The sequence below is a fragment of the Schistocerca nitens genome, chromosome 3 (assembly GCF_023898315.1).
Source record: "Schistocerca nitens isolate TAMUIC-IGC-003100 chromosome 3, iqSchNite1.1, whole genome shotgun sequence".
NCBI lineage: Eukaryota > Metazoa > Arthropoda > Insecta > Orthoptera > Acrididae > Schistocerca > Schistocerca nitens.
In genome coordinates, this window is record NC_064616.1 from 562,642,963 (window position 1) to 562,667,591 (window position 24,629).

General features: G+C 44.0%; 1 protein-coding gene across 1 annotated transcript in view; it reads right to left on the bottom strand.

The window, feature by feature from the left end:
- Nucleotides 1-24,629, bottom strand: part of LOC126249335 (protein trachealess-like) — a 330,727-nt gene that overhangs the window by 85,871 nt on the left and 220,227 nt on the right. The window contains exon 6 of the mRNA XM_049950991.1: nt 5,256-5,377. Coding sequence (XP_049806948.1) covers nt 5,256-5,377 — 122 coding nt within the window. The remainder of the gene's footprint in view (nt 1-5,255; nt 5,378-24,629) is intronic.

A 24,629-nucleotide genomic window follows, 5' to 3' on the forward strand; every position in this document is an offset into this window, starting at 1 on the left:
TAACCAATGGTTCTTATGCAATGGGAGTGAATGAATTAGAGTCGCCGGCCTGTTAGTGATCTGATTCTTAATGTTCATCTATTATTAACTCTCAAACTGGATCGCCTAATGACTGCTACATAATCATGTGCAACGTTTCTAAACAAATAGACGAAAATACCTGCCAACGTAGCAGCACAGCTTGGTGATATGTTTACCTATAACCTTACAGACTAGTACACACTGATTCCACTGATACTGTACAAGCTCCAAATAAGCAGTTTCTTAGCACGTGGCGACAATGTAGTGTATAACAAGAGTTCCTGAAGCTTCTACCCTCGCCCGAAAATGCAAGGTTGTTTGCACTGTGAAACTTGCGCAATGATATGTAAGTTCTCTCCGCAACATAAATATTACTTGCCAGTTTTATTTGTGGCTCATATAACGGTAAAAATACGAATGGCGTTCAGTAGGTAATGCAACACATTTTTTCTCGGCCAGTTTCGATTGAAAATGTGCGGAACTGGTTGTGGGACAGCGTGAAATATTCCTGCTTTAGTCCTATAGTTTCATGAAGTTTCGAAAGGTGGCGGCGATATACGTAGCCATCAAAACGGCGTCTGTGACTGAGGTGCATTCCAAGTAGAGAGCTGTCATTACGTTTCTTTTCTCGGAAAATCGGAGCATCGCAGCTATTCATAAGCTCTTGGAGAATGTTTACGGAGATCTGGCAGTGAACAAAAGCACTCTGAGCCATTGGGTGAGGCGTCTGTCAGCATCGCAACGAGATCGCGCAAACCTGTCGGATATCCAGCGTGCCGATCGGCCGCACGCAGCGGCGACTGCTTCACACTTAGCTGCTCAACTGGACGTCACTGTAGGTACTGCTGACACACTCGTCCACCAGCTGGGGTACCGAAAGATAGGTGCTCGCTGGATTCCTCGCCGCCTAACACAAGGCCATAAAAAGCAACGAAGGACCAACTGTGCCGAATGCTTGCGCGTTACGATGCTTTTCGTGACAAAGTTTTGTCGAACATCGTCACAGGCGATGAAACATAGATTCGTCACTTCGAACCGAAAACATAACGGCAATCCGTGGAGTGGCGTCACACCATCTCTAACCCGAAGAAAAAGTTCAAAGCCACACCCTCAGCCGTAAAAGTCATAGCGAAGGTCTTCTGGGACTCTAAAGGGGCTGTTCTGTTTGATGTTCTCCTCATGGTGCAACGATAAACTTTGAGATGTATTATGTTATCCTCAGGAAACTGAAGAAACTACTTCAACGTGTTCTTCACTACAAAAATGCAAACAAACTACTTCTTCTCCAGGATAGCGCAAGGCCTCACACAAGTCTGCGCACCAGAGGGGCGCACAAAAATTCGTTGAACTGTTCTTCCTCATCCACCCTACAGCCCGGATCTTTCACCTTCCGACGTCCATCTGTTAGGCCAGTGATGCAAGCACTCCCCGGGAAGCAGTACGTGGATGATGGGGAGGTCCGACGTGGCACCACGGGGGCATACAGGCCCTCCCAGTAACGTGGCGTGAGGCCATCGCATTCAACGGGGATTATGGTAAAAAGTTGGGTTTTACAGTCAAAAGAGTCGGAAATAATATTGTGTATTTGAATTTTGAATGAAACCAACCTGCTTTCAGGAAAAAGTGTGTTCGTTACTTACTGAACGCCGCTCGTAGCTTGTATATTACAGAACGAAATAATGGATATCGGCCAATGTCTCTCTCAATCCTGCTGGTTATTTTATTTACGGAGTTTTTTTAAACAGCTCAGATGCCACAGAAAGCCATGAAGGTTTGACGAGGTCGGGGCACCAACTTGGTACGTGAAGGAGAAGGGAGGATAATTATCCTATTATTGGGATACTCATCGAGTAAAACAGAAGTGATTTATGGTGTTCCCCAAGGTAGTGTTATAGGCCCTTTGCTGTTCCTTATCTATACAAACGATTTGGGAGACAATCTGAGCAGCCGTCTTCGGTTGTTTGCAGATGACGCTGTCTTTTATCGACTAATAAAGTCATCAGAAGATCAAAACAAACTGCAAAACGATTTAGAAGAAATATCGGAATGGTGCGAAAAGTGGCAGTTGACCTTAAATAACGAAAAGTGTGAGGTCATTCACATGAGTGCTAAAAGGAACGCGTTAAACTTCGGTTACACGATAAATCAGTCTAATCTAAAAGCCGTAAATTCAACTAAATACCTAGATATTACAATTACGAACAATTTAAATGGGAAGGAACACACAGAAAATGTTGTGGGGAGGCTAACCAAAGACTGCGTTTTATTGGCAGGACACTTAGAAAATGTAACAGACCTACTAAGGAGACTGCCTACACTACGCTTGTCCGTCCACTTTTAGAATACTGTTGCGCGGTGTGGGATCCTTACCAGATAGGACTGACTGAGTACATCGGAAAAGTTCAAAGAAAGGCAGCACGTTTTGTATTATCGCGAAATATGGGAGTGAGTGTCACAGAAATGATACAGGATTTGGGATGGACATCATTAAAAGAAAGGCGTTTTTCGTTGCAACGGAATCTTCTCACGAAATTCCAGTCACCAACTTTCTCCTCCGAATGCGAAAATATTTTGCTGACACCGACTTACATAGGGAGGAACGATCATCAAGATAAAATAAGGGAAATCAGAGCCCGTACGGAAAGATATAGGTGTTCATTCTTCCCGCACTCTATACGAGATTGGAATTAAAAAAAAAATTGTGAATTCGATGAACCCTCTGCCAGGCACTTAAATGTGATTTGCAGAGTATCCATGTAGATGTAGATTAACCTCAAGTGATGTAGAGGAACCGTCGGAAACCTAACTCAGTATGGCTGAGTGGGAACTATAGCCCTTTTTCTTCACGAATGTGAGAACACTGGACCACTTCATTCTCTCAGACTCTGCAATGTTCCGTGAAGTCGTACCAATGAAAATAATTTTTGAGCAGCGGTTAAGTTCTTACCCACCGAGGATGACAGTCTATCTGTGCCAAAGAAAGCAGAATACTGTCTTAAGGTGCTTCAGGTTTTTATGTACTGTTCGCGACAATTAAAGTATGACGTTTACAAATAGCTTATTAAATACAACAGCCTTACTTGAGCAATTACAGTTTTATCGCTGGCGCTAAGGTTTATATGAGGCCGTTTGTTCCACTTACTTCGTTATCCCGGAAGCTATCTCGGCAATGTACAGCAGAAGATAATTTGCCGGCGGGGTTCATATCGCAGGATGGCCTTTAATAATCTTCTCATTTGACCGGCGCGGATGAGGGGAGAGCCAGCTTGGGGGAAGCGGACGACTACCTCCGTTGCAATTATTATTTTTACTGCCATTGCGATTACTGTGACGGTCGCGAAAACGTGCGGATTCTTTCCACAGATTGCAGGTGATAATTTGTTGCACTGTAAAAATAAACGCGCTGTGTACAGAGGGGGCGACCCTCGCCCTAGAACAAGGAAAGGCGACGACACTCAAGTGAAGGTACGAAAAACTGAAGCAGCAAACAACGAGTTTTTCCAGATAATAAGCCTGATACAAGTAATCACAAACGAAAATGTGTTGCAGTGTTGTGAGAGACAGAAGAAAGGAGGAAGGCAATATATTCGTCACTTAATAAAGATGTGGAATGTGGTATTACTGTGACGGTCAAAATCTTTCTCCACTCGTGATCCTCTGGGGAAAGCAACATTAAAGCTTTTACTGGAAAACTATGCTGCTTGATCTACAGCTACCTTACAACTAAAGGTACAACTCCTATTCAGTACGTGAAAGAATGTATATTATTATTACTTTCCTGAGATATCTCATGAATCTCTTTTCAGTTGAAATAGTAGTACACGCTCAGCGCTTCCAGTTAACTCACCATTCACCGTACCTTTCGTGGCACTATCAGAAATTTGTTTTAGGTACCGATCAGTGCGTATTGTCTTCATTTATTTCCCACCTGTCTGATCTGACATACTTTAGACTTTTTCACCTTATTATGTGGAGGTGGGTTGTTAATTGTGGCGTCTTAATGGAGAATAAAAAACAGTTAAGACGGTAATAACACATGAACACGAATTTAGTTTCAAGGGAACTAAATCTGGCAAACCGACGAAAGTGAGGAGACAATTTAGGAACTATATAGGAATGCAGGCATCTTTGCCTGAATTTGACCAATAGAAAACTTGTCGAAACGTTGCCCCAGAACGAGGCCTTGGCTCAGCTGATAACCCGAGAACACTTCATCGTAAATTTAGGATCTTTTGGTTGCAGGGACTGCTTACAACAATTTATGCAGAAATTAAATACTTGAAATGCTGGGATAAGCGTGGCTTAGATATAAAATAGGCTACTTATCTAAGGTATTATTGAGATACCGAAAAACCGTAAAAAAATGGAAAACGAACGAAGCCAAGCGCACGCTATAAAAGAATTATCATGAAAGATGCTTTATAGTTCTCTTATTTAAGAAATACATTAAGGAATCAAAGAAAACGTAAACGACGATTATCGTAGCAATAGAATTTCATGAAATGAGTACAGTAATAAACAAGTTACCGAAATAAGGACACCATTTTGCAATAGAAAGTAGAGTTGGAGTAAATATCCGAATTAATAGATAATATTCTAGAAAGTTGGCACTAGCTGCTAATAAAAGCAAACCACAAATTCTGAGGAGCAGCGTAAATAGGATACCTTATTTTTCATTTTCTATTAATTGAACAAAAAAGCGTGATAAAGCCTCTTGTCAAGGTAAGGAAGTCTTTACCTGACAGAATCCAATCTGGGACGGAGGAGATATACACTGATTTGTAGGTTTTGTGCTCAAGACCATTTGAAAGTACAGTCTGAGTACTGGGAAAAAGGAGAAGGGTATTGTGTTACAATCGTTCTAAGTGTGATCGAATAAACGACAAAAACAGTTATGGAGCGTGAAAATTAAATAGTGATGATGAGGAGGCAGTGGGTAACAGGATATTTTGCGATGCAGTCACGACAACTTAATTAAGGACTGATGTTCCTTAAAAACACACAACTCCCAATCCAGAGTAGTCGTGTGATGTAGCCGTTAATGAAATCGATTATCTACTATGTATTAATGATCCTCCGGCCAAAAGTGTGAAACAATTTCTCGGACTGTAGCTATATAGTTTAGCATTTTGACAACATCAGTTTCATTGGAGAGTCATGATTTACGAAACTTAGGCAGTAATTTATTTACGCATATAGGAACTTAAATGCAAGGTCTGCTGGAGTGTACTCACCCGGTATCCCGAAGACTTGAAGTGGCAGCCCCGCTTCGTTAGCGTGGACTTCATCCGCACGCAGAAGGCTCGGTCCAGCCCCTTGTACGCCGAGCTGCTACTCAAGCTCATCTGCGTCGCCACTGCCAACAAAGGACAGCCATCAGTATACAAGACACACAGACAAAAAGTTATCTACTCACGTCAGGTAACTCGAGTAGTGTATTCATCACAATGTACCGCCAATTTGCTTCTGAGGCTCAACTTACGCTCCTATAGAGCTAGACCGAAACTAGCAAGCTCCAGTGGAATGTTTACATCGAATGTCGTATTTTCATGTAATTATAAAACGGATCACGTAGTACTACAACAGCTCAGGTTGCTCTATAGATATTACCACCGACAGAATAAATAGTTTTTAATTTCTGTATCTGAGGGGCATATAGAAAGTGAAACAAGTACTCAGATCCTGAAGGAACATCCTCCAATGAGTCAAGTGACACATGGAAATCAATAAAAATTTCAATTTGTTTTTGAATTTTCTTTTGCCTAAATACTGTGGAGAAACCTTAACTGAGAAATGGTAAAATACCATGTCCCACAGTTCATTTTGACAAGCATGAAACTTCCGGGCTGAGAGGTCTTAGTGATATATAAAACTATGCCCTGACGTTTCGTCTCCTGCCATCGGCGAACAAACGTCAGAGAATAATTTTATACATCGTGAGGACCTCTTAGGCCGGAAGTGTTAACCAATAGAAATAGTGACATAAATGGAAGCTGGCATTACTCAGACATAAATCTTAATTAGGGAGAAAAATTTTAATCGACGTACCATTTTGTACTATCAAAGCCCATCGTAAAGCAGTGCTCGGTAAAAGTCTCTGACTTTACTCCATTCGTTCGAGAAAGAGAAAGGTACGGTGGCAGGTTGGAGCTTAGAAACGCCACGACATCGAGATAATTAGGCGCAAAGCACAGGTCAGCTAGAAAAGGCTATCGTTTAGGAAAACCAAACGAAACCTAAATTTGGACGGCCGGAAAGAGGTCTGAACTGCTCTCCTCGCAAATAAACGTCCATCGCAGAATGTCGAGCAGGCGTCTATGATGCCTCTCACGATTGTTTTAAAAGCAGTCGCCTTAGTAAAAAGCTTTAGAATTATCATGGTGATGATGACACCGTTCTCTGCCTTCCCACGAGGTCTTTCAGACATACACTACATTGGATGGCCGTGAAAACTTATTTTTAAGTGACTGAATTAGAGTGATTTTTTCAAGCGAAGTGCTCCAACGACACTTTGGATTCTCGGCTACTTATGAGCGCTACACAGTAAGTCCTTATTTTAAGATAGTTGCTAATCGAAGACCTAAGAACTGATTCTTTTTTGCCTTGTTTAACAGTTTCTGTATATGATAGTTAATTTATTGGGGTACCAGTTTCTGAAAACAGCTTCATCATAATCGGGGATCAATATTTCAAAGCTTCTGTTTTCTTGAACAACACTGGGATGTAAAACTTAAGGACGAAAGTAACTTTCACGTGATGTTTCACTGCCGTGTAACATAGCTCGATGGAACTTCGACGTCACATAGAAAGAACTGCTACAGTATAGTACAAAAGGTAACTGAAAAAAATATGCAGTGAACGAACGGAAATGTCAGTTTTATTCAAAGACAATGAAGTCACCACAATTTATGATGATCCCTGGACATTACAAAAGGCGGGTCATGGTTGTTAATTAGGTATGTGATCCCCATGAATGGCACTGCATACTCTGCAACGTGCTAGCAACGCTGTTATTAAGGAGTACTTGCGGTAGGGCGTTCCATCCCTCCATCAAGGGGGATGACAACTGTTAAATGGTCGTTGGTGCTTGCTGTTTGGGATTTATGTCGGGGGAACGGGCAGCCTAGTCCGTTCCCCAAATATTCTCTAGTTCCAAGAACTCCTCCACATGCGTTGTTCGATGCGATCGCGCAGTCATCCACAAAAATGAAATCAGAGCCTAATGCACCCCTGAAAAGACACGTATTGGGAAGGGGTACAGTGTCACAATACCGGTGACTGGTGAAAATACGGTGTTATTAGATTTGGAGCTCAGCATGCCCATGCAACCTTATCCCTCAGCACACGATAAAATCTGAATCACCAAAACGATCCTATTGGACAATGTTTCTGGGTGAATTACGTATTCCCACTTCTCGCCATATGAGAGGACGTCCAGAAAAGTCGAACATTGTTGTCTTAATAGCACAGGTGTTATGGTGTGGTGGGGCATAATGTTGCGTAGCCATACTGTCCTTTAATTCTTTCAAAGTGGTATACTCACCGGTCGAGGTTATTATGACACTGTACTCCTTCAACATGTGCGTCTTTTCACGGGTGCATTCGGCGGGGTATCCGCGGTCTGAGGCGCCTTGTTACGGTCCGCGCGGCTCCTCCCGTCGGAGGTTCCAGTTCTCCCTCGGGCATGGGTGTGTGTGTTGTCCTTAGCGTAAGTTAGTTTAAGTTATACACTGCTGGCCACCGTAAATGCAACACCAAGAAAGACAAGAGGTAGCACAACACAATTTCTTGTGTAGATAACATGTTGACCAAGTATCAAATGATTACGTTTACAGACGTCTGTGACATGTGGTTCCTGCCAGAATCAGTAGCCAGAGTAGCCGCCATTGTTGGAGATCACCGCTGACACACGTCTCGGCATTGAGTCAAAGAGACGTTGGATGTGTTCCTGGGGTACAGCAGCCCAAGCAGCTTCCACACGTTGCCAAAGATCATCTGGTGTGGCAGCTGGGGATGTAATCTGGGTCACTCGTTGAGCAATCGTGGACCACATGTTTTCTGTCGGCGAAAGATCCGGAGAACGAGCCGGCCAGGGAAGCAATTCAATCTGGTTATTGACGAAGAACCTTTGGACAATGCGTGCCACGTATGGTCGCGCATTATCCTGTTGAAATATGGCTGTGGCCGAGCCCTGAAAGTAAGGAAGGACAACTGGCTCCGGCACCTCGGATATGTAGCGCCGGCTATTTAAAGTACCGGCAATGCGTACTAGAGGCGTGCGAGAGTAATATCCAATACCGCCCCATACCATAATACCCGGTGCAAGACCAGTGTGGCGGTGCATAATGCAGCTGTCCAGCATCCTCTCTCCACGGTGTCTCCACACTCGAATCCGACCATCGTGGTGCTGCAGACAGAAGCGTGCCTCGTCAGTAAAGACAACGTCATTCCATTCTGCCGTCCACATTCGTCTGTCATCACACCATTGGCGACGGAGACGTCTGTGATTCTGCGTCAATGGTAGACGAAGCAATGGACGTCTTGCGGACAGACCACTCTGCTGTAAACGGCGTCGAATGGTACGCGCAGACACTGGATGATGCGTTACAGACGCAATGTGCTGTGCTATGGTTCGGGATGTCACTGAGCGATCCGTCACTGCCATGCGCACAATTTGCGTATCAGCACGTGCAGTGGTGCACCGAGGTGAATGCGATCGACCACGTCGGTCCGTCGTACCCTCCTGCATCCAACGGTCACATATCCGCATTACAGTTGTTTGGTTTCGTCCAACACGACTAGCGATTTCTCTGTATGATAATCCACAATCTCGGTAAGCCACTATCCTTCCTCTGTCGAACTCGGATACTTGATCAAAAGATGTTCGCTGTTGTCTACGAGGCATAACTGATCGTCTTGTGAAACAACCACAAGGAAACACACGTGCCGAACGTACACTCGTCGAGATCGCCAAGCCTTAAATGGCGCTATGAGGTGGCGCCACAGGCGCACGTGATGTGCGTCTGCGCTGAAATTCTAATCAGTTGCATATCTCATCGCTGCAAACTCATGGTGTAAATTTCACTTGATTCGGATGCTTCCTTCAGGGTGTTGCATTTACGGTGGCCAGCAGTGTATTAAGTAGTGTGTAAGCCTAGGAATCGATGACCTCAGCAGTTTGGTCCCATAGGAACTTAACCACAAATTTACTAATTTCATTTGTATGAAGGACAATGCGCGACAACATCGAACTGCGCAGTTGGAGGAGCTCTTGGAAGGAGGGAATATTCGGCGAATAGACTGGCCTGCCAATTCCCGTCGAGCATGTATGGGATGCTTTGGGGAGGCGTACTGCAGCACTTTCACGTCCACAAACGACCGTCCAGCAGTTGTCAGTCGCGTTGGTGGAAGAATGGGACGTCCTACCACAAGAACTCGTTACCAACCTTGTGGCCAGCGCGGAAGCACGTTGCAGAGAATGCACTGCCGTCCGTGGTGATCATACAAGCTATTAAGAATCTTGTCCTGCCTTTCCTAAAATACAGAGGGCTAAAAAAAAAATGTATCCACTGGTTAAAAGTCCATAACTTGCAAACTAATTGATGAAGTTGTCTAATTTTCGGTGAAAGTGTAGCTTAAAGTCAGCTTAAAGTCCAACTTAAAGATATCACTGTAGGTGTTCGAAATGGTCACCATTAACATCCACACACAAACGACGCCGCCGAACTGCAGCACGAACTACTGACTGCAACGTGTTCAATTGGATATCTTTTCTCATGAATGTACGATGGATTCTCGAAGTTCATCCAATGTGCGTGGCTTTTGTCTATAAACGACGTCCTTTAGTGTTCCCTCAGGTAAAATTCCAGAAGTTTTAGGTCTGGGGAACGTGGTGGATACTCCACAGCACCACTACGGCCTATCCATCTTCCTGGTAGATTTTTGTCGCGATACGCCCTAACAGAATTTTGGTAGTAGGTTGGGGCACCATCTTGTTGAAAGTAAACTCTTCCGTCTCCATACAAGGCTCGGATGGCAGGTAAAATGGATGTCTGAAAATTCTGAAGGTACACCTCACCGGTAACTGAGCCGTAAAAGAAGAATGGCCCAATCAACCCCCGGTAAGACAACCCACACCACACATTTACTCCTGGCAAATTCGCGGCTTTGTCTACATGGACGTCCGGATTTTCGGCGGCCCAGTAGATGCAATTGTGGCGATTTACTGTACCATTGAGTATTAATTGTGCCTCATCAGACCACAAAATCATCTCTGCAAACTCTTCATCGTTGCGCACCATGTTAGTAAACCACTCGCAGTACTCCATTCTACGATCTGGGTCGTCCTCGTTGATTGCGTGCACCAATCGTGGGATGTAGTACTTCCAATTTGCTGTCTTCAAAATTCGCTGAACACTTGAGCGACTCACTTCAGTTTCACGGGCACACTGTCTCACAGACTTCTGTGGTGAGCGAGTGAATTGTAACAAACGACGGGAGTTAGCTGGACTTGTTACTGTTACAAATCATCCAGATAGTTGTTTGTATACATCTTCAACACAGCCTTCGGCTTCAAATTTGTCTCGAATGCGACGAATCGTTAAACGTGTCCGTGGCTCTATTTGATACTCATTTCACCATTGCCGTTGAATCTCATTAATGTTTTCATACTTAAAAAACCACTTCAAAACTGACTTCCTTTCATCGAATGTAAGCCTTGCGCCAGCCATGTTTACTCGAGTAAGTAGGTGCAACTAAGAACATTACTAACTATCTGGCGACTGTCATCTGACAAAACAAAACAACGCAATACAACGCTTGTGTGGCGATTGCCGTAACTACAAACTATTACACTTCCAAACATGAGACAACTCCGTCAATTAGTTTGCCAGTTATGGACTTTTAAACAGTGGATACATTTTTTTGGACCCCTCTGTACAAGGGACCATCATAAATATCGGTGACATCAGTGTGATCACTGTCTTTGCATGAATGTATCATTCCTGTTTTTTCTCACTGTGTACTTGTTTCAGGTACATTTTTTACTGTGCTATAGCGGTTATTTCTAAGTATGGTCCAAGTCTCATCGAGTTACGTTACTTGGCAATGACACATCACGCGAAAGTTACTTCCATCCTTAAGTTTTGCACCCTATTGTATACTGCGATAACCAGTAATCGTGAAAAATTTATTAATAGTAGGTTTGGTACTGCATTCTCTTCTAAACACAGTTCTGCACTCACACTGACATAGCAGATTCTCCTTCGTCAATAAAACTGACAGTTTAGTGGCACGCCTGAGCATACGTTGCATGTGCGTATACTTTCATTATAAAAGAAGATGCTATGAGACTACATGTAGAGCTTTCTATATACTAATGGCTCTGAGCACTATGGGACTCAACTGCTGAGGTCATTAGTCCCCTAGAACTTAGAACTAGTTAAACCTAACTAACCTAAGGACATCACAAACATCCATGCCCAAGGCAGGATTCGAACCTGCGACCGTAGCGTTCTATATACTAAAAGCTTGGCGTTTATGTCACTGCCAGTATAGAGAAATCTTAAAGTAAGTCAAACCACTTTATTAATTATTTAGCAATGAGCTAATTTCGCCCCCTTGGGCATTATGAAACTACATCATACAAAAAAATATCACATGTTGTTTCCTCCACGCGGAAATGTGGAATACATGCATTAAAAATTTCTTTACAGTGTTGTAGCTTGATAATGCCTAAAGTGGCGAATTAGGTAATCGTTTAATGATGAAGTAAAGTGGTTGTTTCAAAATAAAGCAGCCTACGCAGGAAAATGGCTTCCCTCAAGTGATTCACAGCGGCTGTGGACCTATACGTACAAGAGACTACTGGAGTAGCAAGCAGTCTAGTTTTGTTATTAATTGTGTTGCAAGTGTTCATAATAATAGATCATGTATAAATTGGATTAATTAAACGGTCTTTGACGCAGATGCGTAAGGCAGCACTTGGGAAGGATTACGAGTGTTCCGTAGGAAGGTGCTGCTGCGGCGCGACAAAACCAAGGGTCGGCTGTTTTTGTGAGCGGCAGGCAGAGTGCAGACAATGCACAGTCACTGCTTGCCGGAACAGGAAAACAACAACTTCCATCCGCTGCATCAGCGTGCTTATGATTTCATTGTATTTCCATTAAACTGTTGTCGTAACCAACAAACACAAACTGCTGTTTGTATCTAATATTATAGTACTAACCACACCTCAGAAAGTAGTGGCGAGTCTTTCATTGGAGAGTTATTTAACAACAGACACTCAAAATTTTTTTACTGTAATATATTCAGAACAACTTGTCATAGCATCACTCATGTCAAATATGCCCTCCTGTGCCGAACTGGCTTTCAGATCACTGAACTAAATCCCTATGTTTCTACGAAGTAAAAGATAGCCAACGAAGGAAAAAAATTGGTCGCTGACGAGTTAAAGAAAGCAGTATGATCTAATGCGTTGACATGAACCGTTTCCGCCAGTTGCATGGGTATAGGTATGGAAAATATGTTGTGTGATGTGCTTAGGTTAGTTAGGTTTAAGTAGTTCTAAGTTCTAGGGGACTGATGACCATAGATGTTAAGTCCCATAGTGCTCAGAGCCATTTGAACCATTTGCCATATGGAAAATACTGAGCTATGGACTATGTGATGACTACTTGAAAATAAGGGTAGTAAGGTTTCGATGTTCCGTCTTAAGAGCTCTGTGAACGTATTACCAGATCAGTTTCATCTTATGGTAAAAATATCAATTCTTAACAAGGATCTTTTAATACTGAGCCAGAGTCGTTTAACCACGCTCCTGGGTAAAGTGACACAACCAACGATCAGGCCGCAGTGCTAACACCGATTCCCGTCAGATCACCGAAGTTAAGCGTTGTCGGGCTTGGCTACCGTTTGGATGGGTGACCGTTCGGATTTGCCGAGCACCGTTGGCAAGCCCATGTGAGGCCAACTGAGGAGCTACTTCATTTAGAAGAAGCGGCTCCTGTCACGAAAGCTGACAACGACCAGGAGAGTGGTGTGCTGACCACATGCCCCTCCGTATTCGCATTCAGTATCGTCAGAGGGTGACACGGCGGTCGGGCGGTACCGTTGGGCCTTCCGAGGCCCGCCCAAATTCAGTAAGGAAATGACATTTAGCCTCAGTTTCTCCCTTCCCAATACAATCTTCTACTACGTCACAATGACAAGAGTGAGAACTACATTTCGTTCTCTCTCTTTTCGTCGGTGCTGCCGAGTCTTATACGTCACGAATAATCATATAAAACACCGCTTTTAATTATCACTTCGAAAAGATAGTTACGTAATTAACATATTGTTTGCCTGTAGTGGTGATATACGTTGTAGCCCACCGCTAGAGGAAAATGGTATAGAGCTCTTCCGGCGTGCTACGGTACTGTGGCGCAGGCATTTCAGTGTGTGCCAGAAATGCAGACAAACGAAATATCAACAGAACTTGATTTTTTAGAGGTGATAATTAAAACTTTATGACTACCCCTTGTATTCAGAGTTCGTAAGAATCTCTGCCGTATTGGATGGAAGCTTCAATAAAGTTAAGAGATGTCCCAATATCGTTTCCATATAGAAATCGCCCTATCTCTCTCTTCCAGGTGTTTTAGCCTTTAGCTGTCGTGTCTTTTGTAGCTGCTGAAGAAACCAAACAAAAGAAATGAGAGTAAAGTTGTGTATGCGCTACAGTCAGAGTTGTAAAACTACTTTAGGCTACCGTAGACCGTTAGAAGTAAGTGAGGACTACTGTAGTTTTTCTAGTAGACTTAGTCAGTTAAGATGATACCAGCATTACATTTATGTTAGGTGTGTTGCATACCTATCGACGTTACCTGATAACGATCGCTTTCTTCATGCATACGATCAGTGTCTTACTAGATTCCTCTAAAAACTGGAAACGATGAACCGTCTAGAAACTGAGTGAGGATATATAAAGGACCGCGTAACCTATGGAACAGTTTTATTCCACGTAGTTATCCACCTACCTGTTACTTAAAAATAAGCGGTATTTATACGAGGGATATTCGGAAAGTAAGGTCCGATTGGGTGCGAAATGGAAACAACACCGAAAATCCGATGAAGCTTTGCACATATGTGTTGGGCAGTGTCTCTAGTATGCCCGTCGATCGCTCTTTTCACTTCTGTGCGCGCAGTGAGCACGTAAAGATGCTTAGAACAATAATGTCTCCCGCCGGTTTGTGAGCCTGGTGTGATATTTCGCCTGGTGTCCTCCAGTCCACATAACACAAATGTCATACGTTTCATCTCTGCTCACATGAACCGCTAGGTATGAAAACAACTTTCTGGCACAGGCAACGAGCTGTAGACTAGCACAGAGAATTGGCAGGAAGTACAAGTGGCTTCGTTCTACGACGAGGATACTGAAAAGTTGTTACAAGGGCGATCATTGTTGCAAATAAAACATTTTTGATTTTCACAGTGGTTTCCATATTGCGACCGATCGGACCTTACTTTCCGAATAGGACTCGTATCAAAATTGTCTTGTAATTTGAAACAGAGGGATGTTGTAGTAAAAACAACACTAGTACAATTTTATCATATAGCACGATAAAAAACATCGCATCAGTACTTCGTCGAGCTTACGTTTATATTGTAAGGATGTATAATACGTAGTGGACTAACACTGAACCATGTGAGCTTCTAATTAAGTGCAAAACAAACAAATAAAAAAAAAAAACAAAGACAAGTCATCGGCTCCCAATTTCTCTCTCAGATATTCATTTACGTTTCTTTTCGCACCAATGCTACGAGTACTTCCGTTAACCCTACCATTTACTATATCATACATGTATTGTACCAAAACTAGAGAACCGAAATTTTTGTAGAGTCCAAGCTAATTACGGTAGGCAAGGCAGGTAGATAGATAGATAGATAGACAGACAGACAGATAAAGCGAGCGAGCGAGCGAGCGAGAGAGAGAGAGAGAGAGAGAGAGAAGGGAAAGGGGGAGTAATACGGAAAGGATTTGAGTTGAGAGCTATAGGCAGGAACCATACCAAAAAGGCCGTGGGCGACGCTTTAAGTAGCAGTGGAGTGGCTTTTTCGTGGCACGGGAGAAGAACGCATGTCATGGAGAGGTGAATGGGCGGGGCAACGGCCGTGACTGAAGCTCGCTGGCGGCCGGCGATCCGCAATTCCAGGCTCGCACGCGGAGGCGGACGCTGCCCGCCGCTCGAATCGAATAATGGCAGTCGGCACACGTGTCACAATGACGCCGGCGGAGTTATCAGCCCCGCGATACCCAGCGCCCCGGGCCTCGGACTCGGGGCAGAATCGCCGGCCAGCACCACCCTAATTGTCGCTTCGCCTGCTGTGGGCTTCTTTTCTCCACGCCGACTCTTTCTGTACTCCTTTATAACTTTCGCTCTATGCTCGCTAGTGGCGAATGTGAGACGCAAAGCCTGTTCCCACGTACTGATCACAAATGAATAGAATTGCGCTCTATCAAAACTTCGTTTCACTAGTTTTGGTAACCTACAGTACATAAATGGCGCAGTGAATACTGATAGTATTGGTAGCATTGGTAGGTGCAGGGAAATAAGAATAAATGAATGTGTTGCGGGGAACTGAGAGCCACGACTTCGCTTCGTTTTGTTTGTTTGTTTTGCACTTAATTCGAATAGCTCATCGTTCAGCTATGTTAACAAAGCAATTTCTTTTTATGCAAGTACAGTTTACATGCACAAAAATAAAAAAAATCTGTGTAATTATCGTTGTTATTTTGTACTCAATAGAACGTTCTTCTCAATGATCAAAGGGAAGAGTTTGCTGTTATTACTGATAAGAGCGAGAGTTGTTTGTGAATAACATAGACTTGTTTTATACAAGCTCGATAAAGTACTGGAGCGATGTTTCATGTGTTTTTGTTTTGCTTTTTTTTTAAATTTTATCTTTTTTGATGAAACTGCTTTTCATAGTGCTATAAGATAAAACTGTATTTTTTTATTCTTACTAAAACATCGCTCTGCTTCACGATACAAATCAATAATTTTCGAACGAAACCTGAATTAAACATTGACAATTTCAATTTTGCTATGAATACTGTTTATATTTAAGTAACAGACAGGAAGATAACTATGTAGAACAAAAATGTTCCGTAGCTTACGTGGCCCTTTACATATCCTCCCTCAGAGTCTAGACAGTCCATCGCTTCTGGTTTCTAGGGGGATCTAGTAAGACCTGATCGTGTACACAAACAAAGGCTATGAAATAAGGTAACGCCCGATAGGTATGCAACACACCCAACATACAGATAATGCGGTTTCGATCTTAACGTACTAAAGGTACTAAAAAACTACCGCAGTCTACGATTACTTACGATATTCTACGGTTGCCTACAGTAGTTTTACAACTCTGCAAACGAAACAGGAAAAGATGGAAATCTTAGTGGTACCGAAAGTACCCTCTGATTTTCACACTCCTAAACATTCCTAGGTCCACTGTTCCCGATGTGATATTGAAGTTGAAACGTGAAGGGACACGTACAGCACAAACGTGTACAGGCCGACCTCGTCTGTTGACTAACAGAGGCCGCCGACAGTCGAAGAGGAACGTAATGTGTAATAGGCAGACATCTATCCAGACCATCACACACGAATTTCCAACTGCATCAGGATCCACTGCTCATAAGCCACACATCACGCCGGTAAATGCCAAACTACGCCTCGCTTGGTGTAAGGAACGTAAACATTGTACGACTGAACAGTGGAAAAACGTTGTGTGGAGTGAAGAATCACGATACACAACGTGGCGAACCAATGGCAGGGTGTGGCTATGGCGAATGCCCGGTGAACGTCAACTGCCAGCGTTTGTAGTGACAACAGTAAAATTCGGAGGCGGTGATGTTATGGTGTGGTCGTGTTTTTCATGGAGGAGGCTTACACCCTTATTCTTTTGCGTGGCACTATCACAGCACAGGCCTACATTGATGTTTTAAGCATCTTCTTGCTTCCCACTGTTGAAGAGCAATTCGGGGATGGCGATTGCATCTTTCAACACGATCGAGCACCTGTTCATAATGCACGGCCTGTGGCGGAGTGGTTACACGACAATAACATCCCTGAAATGGACTGGCCTGCACAGACTCCTGACCTGAATCCTATAGAACACCTTTGGGATGTTTTGGAATGCCGACTTCGTGCTAGGCCTCACCGACCGACATCGATACCTCTCCTCAGTGCAGCCCTCCGTGAAGAATGGGCTGCCATTCCCCCAGAAACCTTCCAGCAGGTGACTGAACCTATGCCTGCGAGAGTGGAAGTTGTCTTCAAGGCTAAGGGTGGGCCAACACCATACTGAATTCCAGCATTACCGATGGAGGGCCCCAGAAACTTGTAAGTCATTTTCAGCCAGGTGTCCGGATACTTTTGATCACGTGTATTTATGGTCAGACGCCGTATGGGGCACATACAATACGGTTTTTGCAACTACGTCTAGTCTCCGCAAGCTACCTTACGATGTGTGGCAGAGGGACTTCGTTTACCAGTGTCACTTTCCCGTTTTCCTGTTCCAGTCCTGTATGCTGGTAAGCCTCCGCGGGGGCTCGAATCTCTCTAATTGCATCTTCATCGCCATTTCTCGATATATACGTAATAGAAAGCAATATGTTTTTTGACTTTTGCAGTAAATACGTTATCGGAACTTTAACAGTAAACCACAGAATGATGCAGGACGCCTCTCTTGCAGTGTCTGCCGCTTGAGTTGGTTGAGCATATCCGTGACGCCTTCGCGCTTGCTAAACGAACGTGTAAAAAAACGTGCTGCTCTTCTTTGGATCTCCTCTATTTCATTTTTCAGTCGTACCTGGTACGTATCCCATATTGACGAAGAATATTCAAGTTTTTGCTAAGGAGTATTTTGTAAGCTACTTCCTTTTTCGGAAGACTACATTACCTGGGGATTCTTCGAATGAATCTCAGTCTGGTATCTACCTTACTCGCGATTAACTTTATGTTGTCGTTCCACTTCAGACAGCTCCGTACGCACACTGCTACATATATTATGGAAGTAACTGTTTCCTGCGATTGTTCTGCAATACTTTAATCATACAATAAAGAGTCTTTCTGTTTAGGTGTCCGCAATACTATTTGTTGTGTTGATGGTCTGTTGCCATTCCCTGCACCAAGAGTTGATTCTCTGCAGGTCTTCCTGCCTTTCTCTACAATTTTAGAGCGTCGCGACTTCTCTGTATACAGCAGCATTATCCTCTAAAAGCTTCATGGAACTTCAGTCGTTATCTTCTAGGTAATTCATGTAGAATGTGAAGTATTGGTCCTATAACACTTCCCTGGGGCGCACCAAAATGCTTTACGTCTGAAGATTTCTCTCCATTCAAAATGACATGCCGTGTTGTGTCTTCTGGAAGCTCTTGAATCCAATGATATGATATTCCATACTCTCATATTTTGTTAACTAGGTGACAGTGAGGAACTGTGTCGAATGCCTTCCGGAAGCCAAGGAACACGGGGTCTACCTGGGTGCCTGTATTTATGTTATGCTTCGTTTTACATCACTCAAATAGTTCCCAAGTGAACAACCATCGGATATAAGCGGACTCAAGGATCCACTGAGACGGTGTGCATCATCAATATCAACATTATGCCTCAAGACAGCGTTAGGTTCAAATTCAAATGGCTCTAAGCACTATGGGACTTAACATCTGAGATCATTAGTCCCATAGACTTAGAACTACTTAAACCTAACTAACCTAAGGACAGCACACACATCCATGCCCGAGGTAGGATTCGAACCTGCGACCGTAGCAGCAGTGCGGTTCCGGACTGAAGTGCCTAGAACAGCTCGGCCACAGCAGCCGGCACAGCGTTAGGGTTGGTGTCCAATCGCTGCCCAGAAGAGTCCCACTGAACATCCTACTTGTTATATTAGTCATCGCTCTCTGCATTCAGTACTAGACAAGAGTTAAGGAGATTTCAATGCATTGAACTTCAAACTACTGCCAAGCATCATATTCAGACTAAAGTTAATTAGCGCAATAATTCTTTATGTAATTTATTGTAAGTTGTTACTAACCAGTGTTCGGAAGTATTTATGTTTAGCTGTTGCCTAAAGCTATCTGGTACTGTGACGGGGCCGTACACCTTGCAATGTGCGAGCAAGTGACCTGATAACAACAGCTGGTTTAGATGGTAGGGGGCTCTCGTCCAGCTACATATTGACGTTTCACGCCAAGTCCATTTGGTGAAAAAATGGTTCAAATGGCTCTGAGCACTATGGGACTCAACTACTGTGGTCATTAGTCCCCTAGAACTTAGAACTACTTAAACCTAACTAACCTAAGGACATCACACACACCCATGCCCGAGGCAGGATTCGAACCTGCGACCGTAGCAGCAACGCGGCTCCGGACTGGAGCGCCTAGAACCGAACGGCCACCGCGGCCGGCTCCCATTTGGTGAATACAACCGTGATCAGAACTTGGGAACGTCGTTAGTCTGGTAATTCGATTTTGGCACCTGGTACATAACGGGATTCTTATAGGCTGTGGCCTGCGCACTTCTTTTCTAAGACCACGGCCGCATGAGGAATATAGCAATTGTTGTGTTCGCGAGGTGCTACGAGCAAAAAGTTCACAGATGGAATTGTTGGCGGAAACAGAGGAGTTTTCGCGTATTCTTTTTGTGACGTGGACTGGAACCAGGTGTTCGCGCGACTCGGAAGGTTAACAAAAATCGTTCGAATTGATGCATAAAGACTACATTTACTCGGCGGGGACTCGCCGCTACACGATTCCGCAGAGGCGAGTGTGCAGCGGTGTGTGCGACATTTTGTGCCGGCGCTGTGGGCGCGGGCGCTAATTCTTGTAAGGCAGGCCGCAGATCACGGTTCCGGTCCATAAGGCGGCGCTTCTTGCCCGCATTCCGGCCGCGCAGGCGTCGCGGGAAGGCCCCGGTGCCCGCTGCAGCGCGTACTGGCCGAAGCCACAGCTGAAGCTGCCCAGGAAATGCGTCGGCCGGAGCTATGGATGGCGACTTACGAGGGGTAGTCACAAACTTTTCATTAAGATCGCGAAAAAGTAGTTGCGTAATTGAGTTCTGTACACACTGAAATTCCCGCGCTATAGTACCGTAACATACCGCTAAAGGAGCTGGTAAACAAAAAATTAAGCCCATCTCTACTCGTAGTCATGGGATTGCTAACAAATATCTTGTAGGGCTGCTATATTTCGACTAAGTGCTGCATCTCTGGGGTGTTTCACTTCGTTCGACTAATACTTGTATGCTGCTTGTCAGTATGGGACCCGTACAAGATAGGATTGATAGAGGAAATAGAGACGGTCAAAAGAAGAAAAATACATTTCGTTACAAGTTCATTTAGTAAACACGAAAGCATCACGAAGATGATCAAGCAACTCCAGTGGCAGAATGGCTCTGGTTCTAAGCACTATGGGACTTAACATCTGAGGTCATCAGTCCCCTAGACTTACAAAACTACTTAAACCTAACTAACCTAAGGACATCACACACGTCCATGCCCGAGGTAGGATTCGAGCCTATGACCGTAGCAGCAGTGCGGTTTCGGACTGAGGCTCCTAGAACCGCTCGGCCACAGCGGCCGGCCAAGTGGCAGACGCTGCAAGAGTGGCGTTCTGCATCGAAGTGCAGTTTATTGTTAAAGTTCCGAGAACGTAGTTCCTAGAAAAGTCAGCAAATATAGTGATTCCTCCTACGCACATCTCACACAATTACGATGAAAATAAAATTAAAGAGGTTGGAGCCCACACGGAGGTTTACCGGCTATCGTCACAGATGTACTCACTCCCTGGTATGCAACTAAACTTTTTTACTCTCTGTTGGTCGATATTGGACAGGGGAGATCAGCTGGTTCAGCAATTGTCAATATCAATGAGATTCTCCAGCAGCCATGTAACTAAGATGTTAATTTATTTTATTTTGACGACAACGAGTTTCGGCGTTCTACTACGCCATCTTCAGGCCCCATATGCATCTCTCAAAATAAGCAACCCTGTAGACAACAGGTCTTCGAATGAAGCACTTGTGAAACTGTTTGAATTCACGAAATCCATGGACATATGGCATTGTATGGTATTTTCGTTTGTTTCCAGAGATGCATATGGGGCCTGAAGGTGGCACAGTGGAATTCTGAAAGTGGTTGTCGTCAAAATAAAATAAAATAACATCTTAATTACACGGCTGTTGGAGAATTTCATTGATATGGACAAACTTTTTTACAATTTTGAACATGGCCGATAATGCAGCAACCGTAGACGAAATTTATAATATTACTTGAAAATACAGCTTCTCGGTTGCAACCGAAGAGCTGTATTTTCAAGTAATATACACTTTTTTACGTTTCATTTCCTGACCGAGTAATGTGATGGAGCTGTTTGAAACACGGCAGACTTTACAGCGTAGTTATTTGCAGATAAATACCAGAGAGCTGTGTGTGGGTATAGGTTTAGTATGTTGTTGTTGGTAACGCTGAAAGAGTGGTTCGGTGTGGGACGGCGGAGGGGTGACGTGGACTGCGGTAGTCGTTGTGGGGTTGTGGACCACTGCGGGTGCGGCTGGGGCGGAGCCTGTCCGTTGTTTCTAGGCCCCCGGTTAACACGCAATACAATACAATACAAGCTGTTGTTGACAACGCTCCGATCCTTATGCCCGAGTTGGGCTGCTTGTGCTCGCATCGGTGTCCTGTGAAACGTACGGAACGTTACCCAGGCCTTTTGACTCTGACTTTGTCTGCTACACCTTTATGAATTCAGAATTCGAACCTAAATTTTTCTAAAATTGTAATATTTGTTTCTAATTGTTAGATTTACTTAAACCAATATTGCAATAGTATCTTTAAACCAGAAGCTGAATTGATATTTATTGTTATTTATTTACTTATTGATTATTTAGGCTGACCAGGTTAGGGCCTTAAGGTCCTCTCTTACGTCTGACCAGGAACAACACATACTAAAGATATTACAAGAACATTCACAGGAATAATAATAATAATAATAATAATATAATGATAATAATAACCGGTACATAATAATAATAAATGACCCTAATGACAGTAATGGTAATAGCAGGAAAGGGCATTAAGAATGATATAGATTAGTTTAGCACATCTGTATACATGTGTAATATTACAGAACAGAATGGATAAGGAAAGGGGGGAAGATTGAAATAATAGTGACAGTGGCTATTAGGAAAGAACAGAACTCTGCTAAAGCTAGACTGGGAAAAGTGGTTGTGGAGGGGTGATTGACTAGAGTGAACTGCAGAGAAATGGCTGTTGCACTCGTAATAGAAGGTGTGGCATCAACTGTCTTTTGAAGTTTGGAAGGAAATTAATTTCTCTAATTTTTCGAAGAAGTTTGTTCCAAAGTCGTATTCCTGATATGAAAAACGATGTAGAGAACATGGAAATTTGCTTAACCTACAGTTGTGGCTATACGCTGTTCCATTTAATTTACCTACGTACTGCTTTCGCCAGGAATTTGTATCATTTAAATGATGTCTATTGGACATTAAACCCTAATATTTCTTCCTGCGAATTAGTTCAGTTGAGGCTCATAAATTATTACGTTTCTCTTTAGTAGCTATTTGGCAGGGCTGATATTTTTGCAAGGATACTAGACACTGGACAACAATTTTTGTCTGTTAACAATTCCTTATAGACAATAGCGCCATCTGCAAAAAGTCCGCCTGCCGGAGTGGCCGAGCGGTTCTAGGCGCTACAGTCTGGAACCGCGCGACCGCTACGGTCGCAGGTTCGAATCCTGCCTCGGGCATGGATGTGTGTGATGTCCTTAGGTTAGTTATGTTTAAGTAGTTTTAAGTTCTAGGGGACTGATGACCTCAGATGTTACGTCCCATAGTGCTCAGAGCCATTTTTTGCAAAAAGTCCAATGTTGCAACTAAGAGTGTTAAGTAATTCACTAATACACAATACTAACAGTAGTACTCCTACCACAATTACCAAGAGCACACTCTAAATTGTTTCTGGCTCTCTGAACAGCATAAAGCGATGTAATCTGCCTACCAAAAGAGTTTCAAAATGGGCTCGATTTCCCATATAAAATACGTTTACAATTGATACATAAGAGCATTTTACATATTTCCTTTCCCCGGAAAAATGAGACAGAAAGGAGTAGATACGCTCTGTGCATCCTGCACCTCGATTAGTCCGAAAATGCACCGTTGTCCTTCCATATACGCACTTCGCCTGAGCGGGTTACAAGAGAAGCCGTTCATGAAAGTATAAAGTGGACGATCCTTCCTGTCCAGCCAGTGAGAGAAATGTTTCACACAGAGATAACGCCGCTGTTTCTCAGAGGCCCGAGTCCTGCGTGTCAGTCCTCGCACGGTTCCGCAATGGGAAGACGACGGAGGGCGCCAAGGGGCGCCAGGTACGCTGCCCGAGGAAGTTACCCGCGCCGAAAACAATGAGGCGAACGGCGGAGTAGCCGTTTGGAAATCCGAGTATCAGGAAAGTAATCTTATTGCCAAAGTGACAAGCGTCGTTTGTATTCGGCGGGCGACCGGTTGCGCCATAAACACCCACCCACAGGTTGCTGGTCGCTGGTCACTGCTCACTCGGAATTCCTGGCGCTCTCGCCGGCGCGGGCCCGGCCCGCATCCCAATGACCGCCAGCTCTTTGTCTAGCCAGCCTTCTTTTATCAACAGTCTGTATCATCGCGGCGCATCCAGCATTACTCAAATAATAAATATGAAATAAATAATACAGTCTTTAGAAGGTTACGATACGTGACATACATTATTCACCAGGTGAATGACATCAACCCCCGAGCGGCCAGGAAGGAGTGACGACGCGAGGGTGGGGGACCGCGCCTCGTGCGTTGATCTCCGGCATTAGGCAGGCGCGCCACGCGCTTCCTGTACTGCCGTGTCCCACTTCGGCATTCTGTCCGAAAAATTTGTGACCTGGAATTGGGCTCCGGCGCGCTGTATTTCAGGGCGGCGCCTGAATGAACGCCACTGAATTCGGCGGCAGCGTGCCAGCAGAGGTGTTTTGCATCCGCGCCGCTTCCGCCGCCAGTATTTTTAACTGCGAACGCGCCCTCGCTTTTCTGACAACTCCACGTGTCATACACTGAAGGCTTTCACGACAGGTCTCCTCAGTTGCTGGTGAGTCTTCCGGGTTATATGGTCGTGGTCCAAAAAAACTTTTTCGTTACAGCGTTGCGTCTAGAGCTGCGTCGGACATCCTCAGAGATGCTCTTGGCTCCGCTGTGTCTTGCAGCCTGACGGTTCAGTCGTCGGAGAGCGAAAGAAATGCCGCAGAAATGGGCGTTATAGGCAGAAACAATTCTTATCAGAGACAAATCCCAACTACGGAACTGTCGTCTGTCGAAGGTAAAGCATATATATCGATTCTGTACAGTTACTGTCCATATATTGTTCAGTTTCATGGCTTCTTACTTTCTGTTTAAATTGTCCCCATTGTCATACATTTCTATGGCTTTTCTATAAAGGGTGTCCCACGACGATTCGTCAATATTCAGGGATACGACACAAACGATCATTCTAAGCAAAAAAGTCTGGTAAACATGGGCTTTAAAAAGTCA